We start from the raw sequence: 17,459 nt of genomic DNA on the forward strand, positions 1-17,459 counted from the left end.
ATGTCAGAGTCCTTTCTCCCCGTGACCGTCATGTCAGAGTCCTTTCTCCCGTGACCGTCATGTCAGAGTCCTTTCTCCCTGTGACCGTCATGTCAGAGTCCTTTCTCCCTGTGACGTCATGTCAGAGTCCTTTCTCCCCGTGACCGTCATGTCAGAGTCCTTTCTCCCTGTGACCGTCATGTCAGAATCCTTTCTCCCTGTGACCGTCATGTCAGAGTCCTTTCTCCCTGTGACCGTCATGTCAGAGTCCTTTCTCCCTGTGACCGTCATGTCAGAGTCCTTTCTCCCTGTGACCGTCATGTCAGAGTCCTTTCTCCCTGTGACCGTCATGTCAGAGTCCTTTCTCCCCGTGACCGTCATGTCAGAGTCCTTTCTCCCGTGACCGTCATGTCAGAGTCATTTCTCCCTGTGACCGTCATGTCAGAGTCCTTTCTCCCTGTGACCGTCATGTCAGAATCCTTTCTCCCTGTGACCGTCATGTCAGAGTCCTTTCTCCCTGTGACCGTCATGTCAGAGTCCTTTCTCCCTGTGACCGTCATGTCAGAGTCCTTTCTCCCTGTGACCGTCATGTCAGAGTCCTTTCTCCCTGTGACTGTCATGTCAGTGAAGCGTGGATTCAAGGGTTGTATAAACACAACTTTGCAAATGACTGTTTACATCTAGATCTGGTCCATTGAATCTATTTGTCGGGATTTATGTCCACAGCTTGGTATGTTTATGAAGATATTATTGTGTTTTTGAAAATAAGTTTATGTACAGGAATGTACAGTAATACTGAAGTCAAAATGATTCTCTTTAGAGAGCTGCTCACAAATGTAGCCTTCTTTATGGTCATGCCTCATGAATAGCTTGACACCACAAATCATGTTTTTTATTAAAATGTGACTGTTGTCATACTGTCATTTTTTTTTAGTTTGATATTATCATTGGATTAATATTACTGTGATAATCATTATTGTTAGATTGATGTGTCTATTTAGATTGTATAGTCTGTCTATTGTTAGATTAAGTCTGTTGAAGCATGCGTGGGCATTGGGCTGAGTACCTATGTGCACTGCAGAGCCTCTTAGTGAGTAACTGGAGGGGAGTGTGTATGATTGGCTTTTGGCAGCAGGTGGGTGGTTTAGAGTGTGTGGCTTCAGTGATAAGTTATCAGTAGTCCGACAGCCACTGTACTGAATAACCCCAACCCCACCCCCCACCATGAAATAGAAAAAGAGACTTTCGAGGTCACAACTTCTATATTATATTGAGATGTACTTGTCCATACCAATCTGTACATATAGCAGGTCGAATGTTGCCTAGTTCAGCCATGCTACATTTTACATTAAAAAAATGTCATTTAGCAGATGCTTTTATCCAGAACGACTTACAGTTAGATATTATCACATGATATTGATTTTAACATATTTATTCTGCTTGTAAGCTGATTTTAATCAGAATATCAAACTCTCATATCATTACATTTACATTACATTTAAGTTATTTAGCAGACGCTCTTATCCAGAGCGACTTACAAATATTTGTTTCTGAGTTATTACAAAGCAAATGTTGTTTGTTGTTAATACATGACCTTTGTGTTCACGCACCATAGCAAACAGCAGGGAAATTGTGTAATGCATGAAACACCATGAGCATACAGGTGTTTGTGGAACGCTGTGTGTGCCCATGGTGTGTGTGTTTGTGCGCGTGTCATTTTTTGTTCACCTAACGGTAAGTAATGCCACATCAATCTACATTTAGAACCTGGCACAAGTTCCTCACTTGAGTTAAATGTTTTGTCACTTTCCCGCAGCTTAATGGAAAACCGAGGATTTGCATGTCTGGTGCTTCCAATACAATTCCGCTGTCAGAGCCTTCCCCCAACAGAACCTGGACAAAGACACCATTATACCTCAGCAAGTGAGAGTACAATGCCACTATAGTGATACTCACTGCAGCACCTGAAACAGTGCTGATAATTTAAATACCATTTACACATTGAAAACGACCAACTTGTGCCTAAAACCCAGGTATTTGTTTAGTAATTAACCAGAAGTAGTATAGAAGTTTTCTTAATATTACCATTCATGTTTTATTGTTTATGTGGAGCTTGTAAGAAATGACAAATATAGAAATGTAGCAAATGCAAAACAATTTCACATTTGAATGCCCTTTCACATTGGTCTACTAAAATCATAAACATTTGAAAGGGATATGGCAACTGTATTCGGTGCATATTTACAAAATACAGCTACAAGCTCATACCAGTGTTAGCCGTATCAATGATCACAGTGGGATGTATAAACTTTACTTTTATTGTTTTACTTTTCATAAACATAGAATATGCCTTTTAACAAAATACAGTCAAATTATTCTGTAAAAGTTTACATTTTTTGATCTTGAAAAAATTTGCCACCATATTATGTCCAGTGTTTAGACAAGATCAACTTCACACACAAAATTGGTAAGCAAGTATAAATGCATTTATGTACAGGGCATCCATTGCTACAAAGAAGCTTTTCCTCAGTAGGCTACTTTGTGTCTGTATGCTCTGTATGGTGCTGCCTTTATGGGTCTGCATATGCCTAGGACTGTTTCACACCAGAGTGGGCACCATGGCAGTGTTTGGGTGTTGGGTGTAGGACAGGTTGGCAGATGGGTGCAGACCGGAAGGGGGGGGGAGGAAGTGAGGGGTGTGGCTGTAGGAGAGCAGTGACCCTGGGCCCAGGGAGTAAGGGCCCCCGTGGTAATCGAGGGTAGGACCCTGTGATAGGTCAGGGTATTGCTCCAACATGGCACTCATCTTGCCCTTCTTGTTCTTGTTGGACACTTTACGGTTTCGTGTTTGGATACCGTCTTTCTTCATAGTAAGGGGTCTGTTGACCTGTGAAAAGAGAAGTGTGCCTTTACTTCATATACATAAGTTAGTACATTCTCTTTCTCCGTTATTACCCTGAAACTACTATACTACATGAGGTAGATCTAAAACAAACTGCTATTGTGGTTCAATGACTAGGGTTCAGTAGCTTGGAGTTGTGTGGGGTTTTGTCTTTTTAACCAGTGAAGGGGTGCTAGCTAGAAGCTGGTAATAGTAGCTCTCTAGCAGTCAGTATACTGTATCAGTGTAGATTCTTCATTGACTCACGTTGTGCAGCTTGAAGTAGAGTCCACAGGCGTTGCACACAGGCTCACCGCTGGCGTTCCGTCTCCACAATGTGGTGGTGCTGGTGTTACAGTTGGCACATTGTGTCCCAGCCCGCTTACTGACAATCTGAAACAGAGAGAGAGGAATGTACGTAAATTCTGTGGATGAAAGGTGAGTTCCAATGTTCATTTGGAATCTTTGAGTTTTTCAATCAGTAGATTGGCATGTCAACACAATAGAATTTACAACTGATTATCTTATCCAATCCTTGTGCCATATCATACCAGTCTTTTCTTTGGCCGGATCAGGGGACGGTTTTGGCCATTCATCTTGTGATAAAGCCCACAGGCGTTACACAGGTAGTGTCCTGTCCCATCTCGACGCCATAGAGGGGTGTTAGTGGCTCCACAGTTGACGCACTCCCTGGCGTCTGCCACAAATCACAAACACACTACATCAGTCACCTACCGGTCATTTGTCCCAAAGACTCAACTGAAATCCCAAAGGATGTTCAGAGAAAAGCATGGGTGGATTGGCCATCTGGAAATTCTGGCAAATACCTATTGGGCTGGACCATTTTTTGGTTGGGTGGGCTGGTTGAAATTAATACACAAAAATTAAACTATATAAAAATAAAACAATTAAAAAACCTAACTTGGCTTGCGGACCATGGGCTTGTTGCGCAATTTCTTAATATAAACTGGACAAAAATGTAAACCCAACATGTAAAGTGTTGGTCCCATGTTTCATGAGCTGAAATATAAGATCCCCAGAAATGTTCCATATGCACAAAAAGCTTATTTCTCTCAAATTTGGTGCACATATTTGTTCACAACCCTGTTAGTGAGCATTTCTACTTTGCCAAGATAATCCATCCACCTGACAGGTGTGGCATATCAAGAAGCTGATTAATTCTTATGGATCAGATCCCGTTAGCGGGATTGATTTGACAACACCCGGTGAAATGGCAGAGCGCCAAATTGAAATTAAATTATTCAAAATATTTAACTTTTACACAATCACAAGTGCAATACACCAAATTAAAGCTGAACGTGTTGTTAATCCAGCCACCATGTCAGATTTCAAAAAGGCTTTACAGCGAAAGCAAACCATGCTATTATCTGAGGACAGAACCCCGCATACAAACACATGACAATCATATTTCAACCCACCAGGCTCGACACAAAACTCAGAAATAACGATATAATTCATGCCTTACCTTTGAAGATCTCCTTCTGTTGGCACTCCAATATGTCCCATAAACATCACAAATGGACCTTTTGATCGATAAATTCCGTTGTTATATCTCCAAAATTTCAATTTATTTGGCGCGTTTGATTCAGAAAAACACCGGTTCCAACTCGCCCGACATGACTACACATTATCTAATAAGTTACCTGTAAACTTTGTCCAAACATTTCAAACAACTTTCCTAATTCAACTTTAGGTATTTTAAAACGTAAATAATCGATCAAAGAGGACGAAATTAAAGTGGAGCCAGCTTCAAGTCACGCGCCCCAAACAAAAGAGTACACTTGGCTATACACCCAGAACGGAAAGGGCTACTTCTTCACTACTCAAAGGAAAAACATCAACCAATTTCTAAGACTGTTGACATCTGGTGGAAGCCATAGGAACTGCAAGCATATTTCTATTAAAACTGGCTTGCCATAGAAAACCAATAGAAAATAGATTGACCTCAAAAAACAAATTCCCTGGATGGATTGTGCTTGGGGTTTCGCCTGCCAAATCAGTTCTGTTATACTCACAGATATTATTCAAACAGTTATAGAAACTTCAGAGTGTTTTCTATCCAAATCTTCTGGGCCTGAGTAGCAGTCAGTTTACTTTGGGCACGCTTTTCATCCGGATGAGAAAATACCGCCCCCTAGCCCAGAGAGGTTATTAAACAGCACGATCATTACACAGATGCACCTTGTGCTGGGACAATAAAAGGCCACTCTAAAATGTGCAATTTTGTCACACAACACAATGCCACAGATGTCTCAAGGTTTGAGGGAGCATGCGATTGGTATGCTGACTGCAGGAATGTCCCCCAGAGCTGGTGCCAGATAGTTGAATATTAATTTCTCTACCATAAACCGCCTCCAACGTCATTTTAGAGAATTTGGCAGTACGTCCAACTGGCCTCACAACCGAGACCACGTGTAATCATGCCAGCCCAGGACCTCCACATCCGGCTTCTTCACCTACAGGAGAGTCTAAGACCAGCCACCCGGACAGCTGTTGAAACTGAGGACTATTTATTTATTTTATTTTTTATTTAAATTTGTAAAAATGTTTACCCCCTTTTTCATGGTATCCAATTGGTAGTTACAGTCTTGTCTCATCGCTGCAACTCCCGTGTGGAGAGGCGAAGATCGAGAGCCGTGCATCCTCCGAAACACAACCCAACCAAGTCGCTTTGCTTCTTGACACAATGTCCACTTAATCTGGAAGCCAGCCGCACCAATGTGCCGGTCGCGATAGAGCCTGGACTCAAACCAATAATCTTTAGTGGCACAGCTAGCACTGCAAAGCAGTGCCTTAGCCCACTGCGCCACTCAGGAGACCTGAGGAGTATTTCTGTCTAAAATGAAGCCCTTTTGTGAGGAAAAACTCATTCTGATTGGCTGGGCCTGGCTCCCTAGTAGGTGGGCCTGGCTCGCAAGTGGATGGGCCTATGCCCTCCCATGGCCAGCCATGGCTGCGCCCCAGCCCAGTCAAGTGAAATCCATAGATTAGGGCCTAATGTAACGGTTCTCTTCTTCCTCTGGCGAGGAGTATGAAATATCGGACCAATGCGCAGTGTGGTAAGTGTCCATAATATATTTAATAAACTGAACACAGAATACAAAAGAACAAGAGAAATAAATGAAAATAACGAAACAGTTCTGTATGGAAAACACAGACACAGAAAACAACTACCCACAAACACCAGGTGGGAACAGGCTACCTAAGAATGGTTCTCAGTCAGAGACATCGATTGCCAGCTGCCTCTGATTGGGAACCATACCAGGCCAAACACATAGAAATAGAAAACATAGAACACAAAACATAGAATGCCCACCCCAACTCACGCCCTGACCAAACTAAAATGGAGACATAAAAAAGGAGCTAAGCTCGTTAAAATTGTTGAAACTGTTCAATGTTGCGTTTATATTTTTGTTTAGTATATAAGGAGCCTTTGGCTGAATAGTGTGCAACAGACAGTTTTGTGATAGGCTGAGCTGAGGTCATGCAAACTCACATTCAAAGTCAAATGCGACATCAGCAGAGACCTGTTCTGACTCCCAGACTCTAGTGTCATCAGTTAGACAGCTAAGATCATGGATAGTAAAAAACAGAAAGAGCTCCTATAAATGTAGAAAGAGTACATGGCTACTGCTGGCTAACACCTTTGTCCCGAAGCAAGCAACAGTTAGCCTTGAGCTAGCTTTGAGCTAGGCCCATCTCCCAGCTAGCCGAAGAGGTCTACCAGCTAATTCTTGGGCTACATTACCTCTTTTGCCAATTGGCCTGGGCCCTTTATTGCTAACACGGAGCCGCGCCGATCCATCACGATCCATTAGTACGTCTGCCGACGTAATCGTCCGAGGTGGTTTCAACAGGCTTTTCCGTTGCGACGTTGCGAAGACCCATCTGCTAGCCCAGGCCCGCTAGCTTTCTGAATCACCGTGTCTCCAGCTCACCTAGCGTAGTAGCGATGACCGAACGGCTCCCTGACTCACCTATTGCTGCTTATTGGACCCTATGATCACTCGGCTAACACATGCCTCTCCCTAATGTCAATATGCCTTGTCTACTGCTGTTTAGGTTAGTTATTATTGTTTTATTTTACTGTAGATCCCCCAAACCCGCCCAACATGCCTTAGATAGTTCTTTTGTCCCACCCCCACACATTCTGAGACCTCACCTGGCTTAACTTGTACCTCCAGAGACACAACCTCTCTCATCGTCACTCAGTGCCTAGGTTTACCTTCACTGTATTCACATCCTACCATACCCTTGTCTGTACATTATGCTTTGAATCTATTCTACCACGCCCAGAAATCTGCTCCTTTTATTCTCTGTTCCCAACGCACTAAACTACCAGTTCTTATAGCCTTTAGCCGTACCCTTATCCTACTCCTCCTCTGTTCCTCTGGTGATGTAGAGGTTAACCCAGGCCCTGCAGCCCCCAGCAATCACTCCCATTCCCCAGGCGCTCTCATTTGTTGACTTCTGTAACCGTAGAAGACTTGGTTTCATACATGTTAACATTAGAAGCCTCCTCCCTAAATTTGTTTTATTTACTGCTTTAGCACACTCAGCCAACCCAGATGTCCGAGCCATGTCTGAATCCTGGCTTAGGAAGGTCACCAAAAATTCAGATATTTCCATCCCCAACTACAACATTATCCAACAAGATAAGATAAGAACTGCCAAAGGGGGCAGAGTTTCAATCTACTGCAGAGATTGCTTGAAGAGTTATGTCATACTATCCAGGTCTGTGCCCAAACAATTAAAGGTCCTTCTGGTCATGGGTCCACCTCAGCCACGGTCAAGGTCCTAAACGATATCATAAACGCTGTCGATAAAAGACAGTACTGTACTGTGCAGCCATCTTCATCAACCTGGCCAAGGCTTTAGACTCTGTCAATCATCGCATTCTCAATAGCCTTGGTTTCTCAAATGACTGCCTCGCCCGGTTCACCAACTACTTCTCAAATAGACCTCTGGCAGTCTCTATGGGGTGCCACAGGGTTCAAACCTCGGGCTGACTCTTTTCTCTGTATATATCAATGATGTCGCTCTTGCTACGGGTGATTCTCTGATCCACCCCTAAGCAGACGACACCCTTCTGTATACATCTGGCCCTTCTTTGGACACTGTGTGAATAAACCTCCAAACGAGCTTCAATGCCATACAACACTCGTTCTGTGGCTTCCAACTGCTTTTAAATGCTAGTAAAACAAAATGCATGCTCTTCAACAGATTGCTGTCCGCACCCGCCCGCCCGACTAGCATCACTACGCTGGACGGTTCTGACTTAGAATATGTGGACAACTGCAAATAACTAGGTGTCTGGTTAGACTGTAAACTCTCCTTCCAGACTCACATTAAGCATCTCCAATCCAAAATGAAATCTAGAATTGTCTTCCTATTTCACAACAAAGCCTCCTTCACTCATGCTGCCAAACATACCCTTGTAAAACTGACTATCCTACCGATCCTCAACTTCGGCGATCATTTACAATATAGCCTCCAACACTCAAGTCAGCAAATTGGATGTAGTCTATCACAGTGCCATCCGTTTTGTCACCAAAGGCCCATATACTACCCACCACTGTGACCTGTATGCTCTCATTGGCTGGCACTCGCTTCATATTCGTCTCCAAACCCGCTGGCTCCAGGTCATCTATAAGTCTTTGCTAGGTAAAGCCCCGCCTTATCTCAGCTCACTGGTCACCATAGCAACACCCACCCGTAGCATGTGCTCCAGCAGGTATATTTCACTGGTCATCCCCAAAGTCAACATGTCCTTTGTCCTCCTTTCCTTCCAGTTCTCTGCTGCCAATGACTGGTACGCATTGCAAAAATCACTGTACCTGTACACAGTCCATCTGTAAATACCACACCCAACTACCTAATCCCCCATATTGTTATTTTTTTATTTGTTGCTCTTTTGCACCCCAGTAACTCTACTTGCACATCATCATCTGCACATCTATCCCTCTTACTACATTTGCACACACTGTACATAGATTCTTCTATTGTGTTGTTGACTGTACGTATGTTTATCCCATGTGTACCTCTGTGCTGTTGTTTTAGTCGCACTGCTTTGCTTTATCTTGGCCAGGTCACAGTTGTAAATGAGAGCTTGTTCTCAACTGGCTTACCTGGTTAAATAAAGGTGAAATAAAAAAATAAAGAAAACAAAAAACATTTTACATTGTCACCTCAATTAAAACTTCCAGTTTTTTGGGAGGCTAAAAGCATGATTTAGTCAAACAGTAAAGTGCATTATGCTCATGATTCCTGTATTAAAACTGTCTGCCCTGCCCCTGTGCCTATGCACTCGCTGAGGCCTGCTGCTGTAATGAGTGAGCCACTCTCCCCCACATGCGCTTGAGAGAAAAATGTGTTCTGATCGTATAACATTTCCAGTGGTGGAAAAAGTACCCAACCATCATACTTGAGTAAAAGTAAAGATACCTTAATAGAAAATGACTCGAGTAAAAGTAATAGTCACCCAGTAAAATTCTACTTGAGTGAAAGTATAAATAATTTCAAATTCTTTATATTAAGCAAACCAGATGGCACCTTTTTCTTGTTTTTATTTATTTAAGGAAAGCCACGGTTACACTCCAACATTCAGACATATTTTACAAACGAAGCATGTGTGTTTAGTGAGTCCACCAGATCAGAGGCAGTAGGGATGACCAGGGATGTTCAGCCGATAGGTGCGTGAATTTGACTATTTACCTTGGCATTTCGAAATGTAACGAGTACTTTTGAGTGTCAAGGTAAATGTATGGAGAAAAAATACAATATTTTCGTAAGTAATGTAGTGAAGTAAAAGTAAAAGTAGTCAAAAATATAAATAGTAAAGTACTTAAGTAGTACTTTACGCCACTGAACATTTCAAAATGAAAATGCGGTTGAAACACAGCTTTGGAAGCTTCATTCCCTTGTCACTGTCAAAGAGAGGAGGGTCTCAGCTTTCTGTAGTTATAATTGTTATTTCTCAACACTGAATATTCAGCTCAATAGCTACTATTTGGTATGGTTTTGAGGTATTGAGTAGAACTTGAGTGAAATGCAATTGTTGTTGAGGGTATAGGCCTATAGGTCTCATTGTTAATACTGTAGGGCTGTTAAGGTGAACATATTACCACCACACAATCAAATTCACAATAAAATTCCACATGACCATTTAGTCATGGTAACTTGGCTTCTCCAAGCTCTGATGCTGCTGATGGTCATTAGTAGCCTACCAAACTTGACAACTGTCGGGTACCTAGGACTCTATCTAAAGCGGCCAAATAACTTCTTAAAATGAAGCACATTAATCTTCTTTACAACGGGTGTAGAGCCTAACAGAAATACATAGGCAGCACGAGTTTCAAATTTGGGGAAAATAATTTTCACCATAAAAATGCACCTTTATAATAAAGGTGAATTTGCATAATCGCATTTGCGGTCATTTTTGAGAACAGTGTTTTCCGCTAATTAATTGCACTATCGACAAATGACACTTTTTTTTAGCCCACTGCCGTGTGCGCATTGCTACACTTATAATATGAAGAAATAGTCTCATAGTTTATCAACATTTTAAGCAAAATGTTCTGATCTGTTGTATCAGCCTCGTTAAAAAAAAAATTGATGCGAGTGGTTGTATTAATTTGGGATCTATCACATCCCACAACTGTCCCAGAGCATGTATGGAATATTTATTTATTGCACAGAAGGACAAGTTGTCCAATAGAATAGGTCAACTTCTGTACGATGGGGACTAGTAGATTGACATAGGCTAATGCTTTTGCCTGCACATCTTATTGGCTGACGAAAAATAGGCTAAATTTGGACAGTTCTTCTAACATCTTCAATATGCGCCTCGGAATTTAATAAGAGGGACACGTGCAATTGCATCCCCGATGTGCCTGTCTTCACTTGTAGCCTACTTCTTAGCTGTGACAAGGACCTGACCACGTGATGGCCATTAGCTAATAAGAATTTAGATATCTGAGAAAGCCATGTGAGTGAGAGTGCTTTGGAGCACAGCAGCCGGGAGAAGGGAATTATAATTACACTGAACAAAAATATAAACACAACAAGAGTCTGTTTAAAAAATGTGACTGAGTTACAGTTCATATCAGGAAATCAGTCAATTTAAATACATTCATTAGGCCCTACTCTATGGATTTCACAAGACTGGAAATACAGATATCCATCTGTTGGTCACAGATGCCTTAATAAAAGGTTAAAAGGGTCGTGAATCAGAAAACCAGTCAGTATCTGTTGTGACCACCATTTGCCTCCAAGAAGTTGATCAGGCTGTTGATTGTGGCCTGTGGAATGTTGTCCCAGTTCCTCTTCAATGGCTATGCGAAGTTGCTGGATATTGGTGGAAACTGGATCACACTGTCGTACACATCAATCAAGAGCATCCCAAACATGCTTAATGGGTGACATGTCTGGTGCATGTGCAGGCCATGGAAGAACTGGGAAATGATCAGCTTACAGGAATTGTGTACAGATCCTTGTGACATAGGGCCGTGCATTATTATGCTAAAACATGAGGTGATGGCACTGGATGAATGGCACGACAATGGGCCTCATGATCTCGCCATGGTATCTGTGTGCATTCAAATTGCCATCAATAAAATTAAATTGTGTTCGTTGTTCGTAGCTTATTCCGGCCCATACCATAACCCCACCGCCACCATGGGGCACTCTGTTCACAACATTGACATCAGCAAACCGCTGTTCCACACAACATCTGCCATTTGCCCAATACAGTTGAAACTGCGATTCATCCATGAAGAACACACTTCGCCAGTGTGCCTATGGCCATCGAAGGTGTGCATTTGTCCACTAAAGTCAGTTACAATGCCAAACTGCAGTCATGTCAAGATCCTGGTGAAGTTTGTGCAGAAATTCTTCGCTTATGCAAATCCACAGTTTAGTCAGATGTCCTGGTGGCTGGTCTAAGATGATCCCGTAGGTGAAGAATCCGGATGTGGAGGTCCTGGGCTGGCGTGGTTACACGTGGCTCTGCGGTTGTGAGGCTGGTTGGACGTACTGTCAAATTTTCTAAAACAATGTTAGAGGCAGCTTATGGTAGAGAAATTAACTGGCAACAGCTCATGTGTACATTCCTGCAGTCAGCATGACAATTTCACGCTCTCTCAAAACTTGAGACATCTGTGGCATTGCCCAATTTGTAAGTCGCTCTGGATAAGAGCGTCTGCTAAATGACTTAAATGTAAATGTAAATGCATTGTGTTGTGTAACAAAACTGCACATTTTCACATTCACTTTTATTGTCCCCAGCACAAGGTGCACCCATGTAATGATCATAGTGTTTATCAGCTTTTTGATATGCCACACCTGTCAAGTGAATGGATTATCTTGGTAAAGGAGAAATGCCCACTAACAGGGATGAAAACAAATTTGTGTACAAAATTTGAGAGATATAAGCTTTTTGTGCATGTGGAACATTTCTGGGATGTTTTATTTCAACGCATGAAACATGGGACAAACACCTTACATGTTCCGTTTCTACTATTGTTCAGTGTATTATATTCAGCCCAATGGCACAACGGCCATTTTGGCCGCAAAAGGCATGGATTGTTTAGGGGGCATTACGGCCACACAAGGGGGATGCCACTGGGAAATGCGAGGCCCGGTGAGAATATTATCAAGTGCTTGTCAAATTGTAAATGAGTGACTGATGAAGTGTGTGCACCCTGCAAAAAAACACAAAGAAAAGCTCATGCCTTTCATGCAACCTTTTTCAAATCATCATTAGAGTCGCATCATGCAGCCTTAGAATGTATTAAAAATCTAAACATATAGCCAGTGGTGGAAAAGTACCCACTTGTCATACTTGAGTAAAAGTAAAGGTACCCTGAAGGAAAATGACTCAAGTAAAAGTGAAAGCCACCAAGTAAAATACTACTTCAGTAAAAACCTAAAAATGTTTTAATTTAAATATACTTAAGTATCAAAAGTAAAAATATAAATCATTTCAAATTCCTTATATTAAGCAACCCAGATTGCATGCTTTTCTTGTTTTTTCTTTAAATGTACCCATATCAGGGCCTAACATAAAGACAACTCAGAGTATGCTATTCTGTTTTTCTGAAATAGACTACATTTTCTTCATAACATGTTTCTTCAAACTTGTCTAAAATAAATAATGGATTCATTGTGATGGTGTAGGCTGTATTAAATGGATTTAAAATGGATTAAATTGACTTTTTATAATGTAGATGTTCCAAATGTCCGCATCAATTGTAGGCTGTACATGGAAGCCAGGAGATGCTTAACTTATTTATGATAATTAACTGTCAACTACCATGAGACCGGCAGTTATTTTCTTGACAGTCACCGGCTGACAAAATGTAATGACCCCCACAGCCCTACTGTAGGTGGTAGCCTACAACTGCAAAGTTTTTTAGGACATTACATTTACTGTTGGATGAATACATGGCTACTAGCAGTGGGTATTATATTTAGTTAGCAATCTAGTTCATGTGTTCTGAGTTTCCACTTCCTCAGGTATTGAACCCCAAATAATTAGCCTACGATATTAGTTAGTGCACATAAAGATGTATGTAATTAATCTCTACTGAACCCCCCAAAAATCTGGAAATTCTGGAGTCCTATTTTGCTCACCTGGTGGGGACAGCCTCATCTTATTACGTAGTTTGGGGGAGTAGGAGGAGGGGTTAATCCATGCCCCTGGAGAGTAGAGGCCTGCTGTGCTGTAGTCCTGTGGAGAGGTTATGTACGAGCTGTAGGGGCCCAGCATCTGCGAGTGGGAGTGGGGAGATGGTGTGTAAACACCCCCAGCAGCTGAAGTCAGATTCAGAAAACTGCTTCCACCACCTCCCCCTAAAGGACTCAAGCGCTCTGCCTTCAAGGCCTCCTGAAGCCTGGGACTTTCCTTGCCATCCCTGCCTGGAGAGGAGTACCCATTTCTGCAGGAAAACGAGGATGTGGCACTGGAGGCATAAAGGGAGGTTGGGGTGTGTGGGTGCAGTGGAGTCTTGGTGAAAGGGTTACTGGTCCAAGTAGAGGTTGATGGGTTGTAAGGAGAGCTCAGAGAGTGGCTTCCAGGCCCTTCCAGCCATTGGAGATTGCTTGGGAGAGAGGGCGAGGAGTACACTTGGCGAACTGTATGAGAGAGATACAATAGAAGGGCATAGTTGTCAGGGGAGTCCCTCATTACACATTTTTCAAATACTTTTATATTCAATGTTAATTTAAACTCTGAAAGGTCAACATAAACGTTTTAAAGTTATGTAAGGTTCCACACTGCTGACCTGAGCTGTGTCTGTAGGCTGATGGAGCCCTGCTATGGCTGGGGTTGGAGAAGTAGGAGGGCAGGCTGGTGAAATCAGTCTCATGGTTGGAGAAGAAGGGCTCTCCCTCCTCTCCTGGAGGTAGTAAGCCAGGCTCTGAGGAGAAGCTGGCCAGGGGATCAGAGCTGAGCAGAGCCGGAGACACCCAGTGAGACTGTTCAGTGGAATCCTCCATGTTTACAGAGATAACCACTGACTCTGAAACAACAGAAAGGATTTGGAGAAATCTGCCATTCTTAGGGAGTCCCAGGGAATAGATCTAGTTGGGACCTGATTTGACCTATGGCAACAACTAGACAGGACCGGCATCTCAGTAGGCCGATGTGATTTACATTCAAGTGTTTACAAATAATGTTGTTTGTGTGGATGCCATTTTAAAGAAACCCATGTAACTTCAAGACATGACGGTCCCTCGACAGCAGCAGTTCTTTTCTAACTTCCCTTTCAAGAATCCTCATTTGCCTGTGGCTGAAAGTAGACCCTAATAATTAATAAACCTATCCGAAATGACAAACAGTGAATAAACGTTTGCTGACTACAACAAATTACCTTTATAGGAATTCATATTATTATTGTAAAAACAGAAATTGAGAGAAACATCCCTGGGCTAAAACATTGAGTTCTTCTAAGGAAAAAACTAATACAAATTGTAGAAATTGAATTTCCATTGAAAATTCATTCAATGGAAATAATCTGTTTATAGATGCTCAGCACTTGCATGGTGCTGGTGCTTAGATAATTTGATGTAGTTCAGTGACAATTTTCCATAATATAAAGTGAGTTTATCACATTTAATGGAATTGATAATGTAACAAATAGTTCTTGTAGCCAAAACAAATAATGAATCTCTTGAAACAACGGAAGTATGGTCTGCTCTGTAACACACAGTGCAGGGTGTTAGTAGGGTGTTAGTAGTTAGTAGTAGACACAATGTTGCACCATATCTTTATTCACTTGTGATAAGAGAAAAGAGGATCATAATAGGGTCTGATGGAGTCTGAGAAAATCAGATAGAGTACATTATTGTCCTACTTAATATACCTAGCATCTAGCATATGACGGAATCAACTCATCTCATCTGATTAGTAGAAATCTATTGTCACACATTTACTGCTGACTAACAGCCAGTGGACCATAGAAAACCACTGTTATGGAACTTCTCTTAATAACAAAATGGTGCATAATAAATCAATGCTATCACTGCAATAACAACAACAAAACAATTTGCCCAAATAATCACAATAGGAAATAGTGAAATGACACTGTAAATATCCAATGGTATAGCAGAGTTTTACTCTCATTTGTATACCGGCCGTTATGGCAAAAATAAATAGATGTCAAAATTGTAAAGTGAAATAGTTACAATTCAAATGTTAATTCATTTAATGAAAATGCTTTTTGTTAAATTAAGATTCAACTCAAATTATTAATCCAACTAAATACTAGCATACTAGCAATAAAGACATGATGAGCAATTAAGACCCATGTTGATAAGTGTACACTTGTCTGGATATAAATCATTCAACCATGCCCTCCTGTACTGCAACTGTAGTGTTACAGTTGTAGCTAGGGTTACCAAAATGTAACATGATGAAAAAGTTTAAGAACTTTATCTAACGAAGCCATTGCCACTTATCTCTTTTATCTCCCATAGTGTTGCAGCCAATCAAACAACGAATGATCTGGAGTAATGCAGAATGCGAACTTCCACAGGTTCTAGTTTCACACCATTACATTTCCACTGTCACTCACAGGCTGATAGTGTGTACAGTGGCACTGTAATGTGACAGAAAAGCTGTACCTACCTGAGGTCCCTGTGAGGAGGGGATGTCAAAGGTGAGTAAAGTACGGCCGCAGTAGAAGGATACCCAACTAGGTGAGAGATTAAGAGATCAGCCTGAGGTTGGTATCTGTGTATGTGTGGGAAAATCTCCAGAAGACTAACTGAGTTCTAGAACCCCTCGAAAATGATTGAGATTAAGGTTAGAAAGGGAGCAATGGGAGGGGTTGGGGAGAACTTTTTTGAAAGACACACCTCCTTGTCCTGCTATACCAAGAGATCTAATTTGTCTGTTAGGGTAGACTCACTATAGTTAGTCCAACTAGAAATTGTCAGCAAATGTATCAATACCCAGAAACTCCTTATTATGATCATTATTTACTTCTATGTTATTGATAGGAATGGTTAACATGAACAGTTTTTTACATTTTCTATTTGATTCCATTTATGTCATGGTATTGTTGTATAAAAAAGGGGAGTTGATGGGTATTCATGTGGCTTGTGTCAGTAATATCTGGACTAGCCGACTAAACTCAGCTCCACGATTTACAATAGATTTGAACTGCAACTAGTGTGGGGGGACTGGAGCTACAACATCACGTAAAATTATTTAAAAAACGACACATTTCAGCACCCCAAAAATAGAGTGTAAATGCGTGCTGTTCTTTGGGTGCTGAAATCTGTCATTTTTTTATAACATTTTCATTTTATGTTTGGTCGGAGCTCCAGTCCACCCACACTCGTCGCGGCTCAACTCTATCTCAAATCGTGGGGTTGAGTTTGGTGGCTACAGTTGAAGTCAGAAATTTACATACACCTTAGCCAAAGACATCTAAACTCAGTTTTTTACAATTCCTGACATTTAATCCTAGTAAAAATGCCCTGTCTTAGGTCAGTTAGAATCACCACTTTATTTTAAGAATGTGAAATGTCAGAATAATAGTAGAGAGAATTATTTATTTCAACTTGTATTTCTTTCATCACATTCCCAGTGGGTCAGAAGTTTACATACACTCAATTCGCTTTTAGTTGCATTGCCTTTAAATTGTTTAACTTGGGTCAAACGTTTTGGGTAGCCTTCCACAATCTTCCCACAATAAGTTGGGTGAATTTTGGCCATTCCTCCTGACAGAGCTGGTGTAACTGAGTCAGGTTTGTTGCTCGCACACACGTTTTCAGTTCTGCCCACAGATTTTCTACAGGAATTGAGGTCAGGGCTTTGTGATGGCCACTTCAATACCTTGACTTTGTTGTCCTTAAGCCATTTTGCCACAACTTTGGAAGTATTCTTGGGGTCATTGTGCATTTACAAGATCCATTTGCGACCAAGCTTTAACTTCCTGACTGATGTCTGGAGATGTTGCTTCAATATATCCACATCATTTCTCCACCTCATGATGCCATCTATTTTGTGAAGTGCACCAGTCCTTCCTGCAGAAAAGCACCCTCACAACATGATGCTGTCACCCGTGCTTCA

The 17,459-nt window shown here is 41.6% G+C and overlaps 1 protein-coding gene across 1 annotated transcript; it reads right to left on the reverse strand.

Moving 5' to 3' along the window:
- Window positions 1-1,378: 1,378 nt before the first annotated feature.
- Window positions 1,379-16,240, reverse strand: LOC124003682 (erythroid transcription factor-like). The gene is made up of 6 exons (XM_046312196.1): window positions 16,008-16,240; window positions 14,164-14,400; window positions 13,514-14,014; window positions 3,412-3,557; window positions 3,128-3,253; window positions 1,379-2,866 (listed from the first exon to the last, which is right to left on the reverse strand). Exons 2-6 carry the CDS (start codon window positions 14,375-14,377, stop codon window positions 2,579-2,581), a joined length of 1,275 nt encoding a protein of 424 aa, XP_046168152.1. The 5' UTR covers window positions 14,378-14,400; window positions 16,008-16,240; the 3' UTR covers window positions 1,379-2,578.
- Between the last annotated feature and the right edge of the window lie 1,219 nt (window positions 16,241-17,459).

Source organism: Oncorhynchus gorbuscha, linkage group LG18, assembly GCF_021184085.1.
Source record: "Oncorhynchus gorbuscha isolate QuinsamMale2020 ecotype Even-year linkage group LG18, OgorEven_v1.0, whole genome shotgun sequence".
Classification (NCBI taxonomy): Eukaryota; Metazoa; Chordata; class Actinopteri; order Salmoniformes; family Salmonidae; genus Oncorhynchus; species Oncorhynchus gorbuscha.

Excerpts from the sequence above, each read along its gene's own strand:
- LOC124003682 (XM_046312196.1), bottom strand. The coding sequence starts at position 14,377 with ATGGAGGATTCCACTGAACAGTCTCACTGGGTGTCTCCGGCTCTGCTC. Across the intron at positions 3,558-13,513 it reads GATGAGGCTGTCCCCACCAG|ACGCCAGGGAGTGCGTCAAC; the intron begins GTGAGCAAAATA and ends GATTTGTGGCAG. Across the intron at positions 3,254-3,411 it reads TCCGGCCAAAGAAAAGACTG|ATTGTCAGTAAGCGGGCTGG; the intron begins GTATGATATGGC and ends TCTCTGTTTCAG.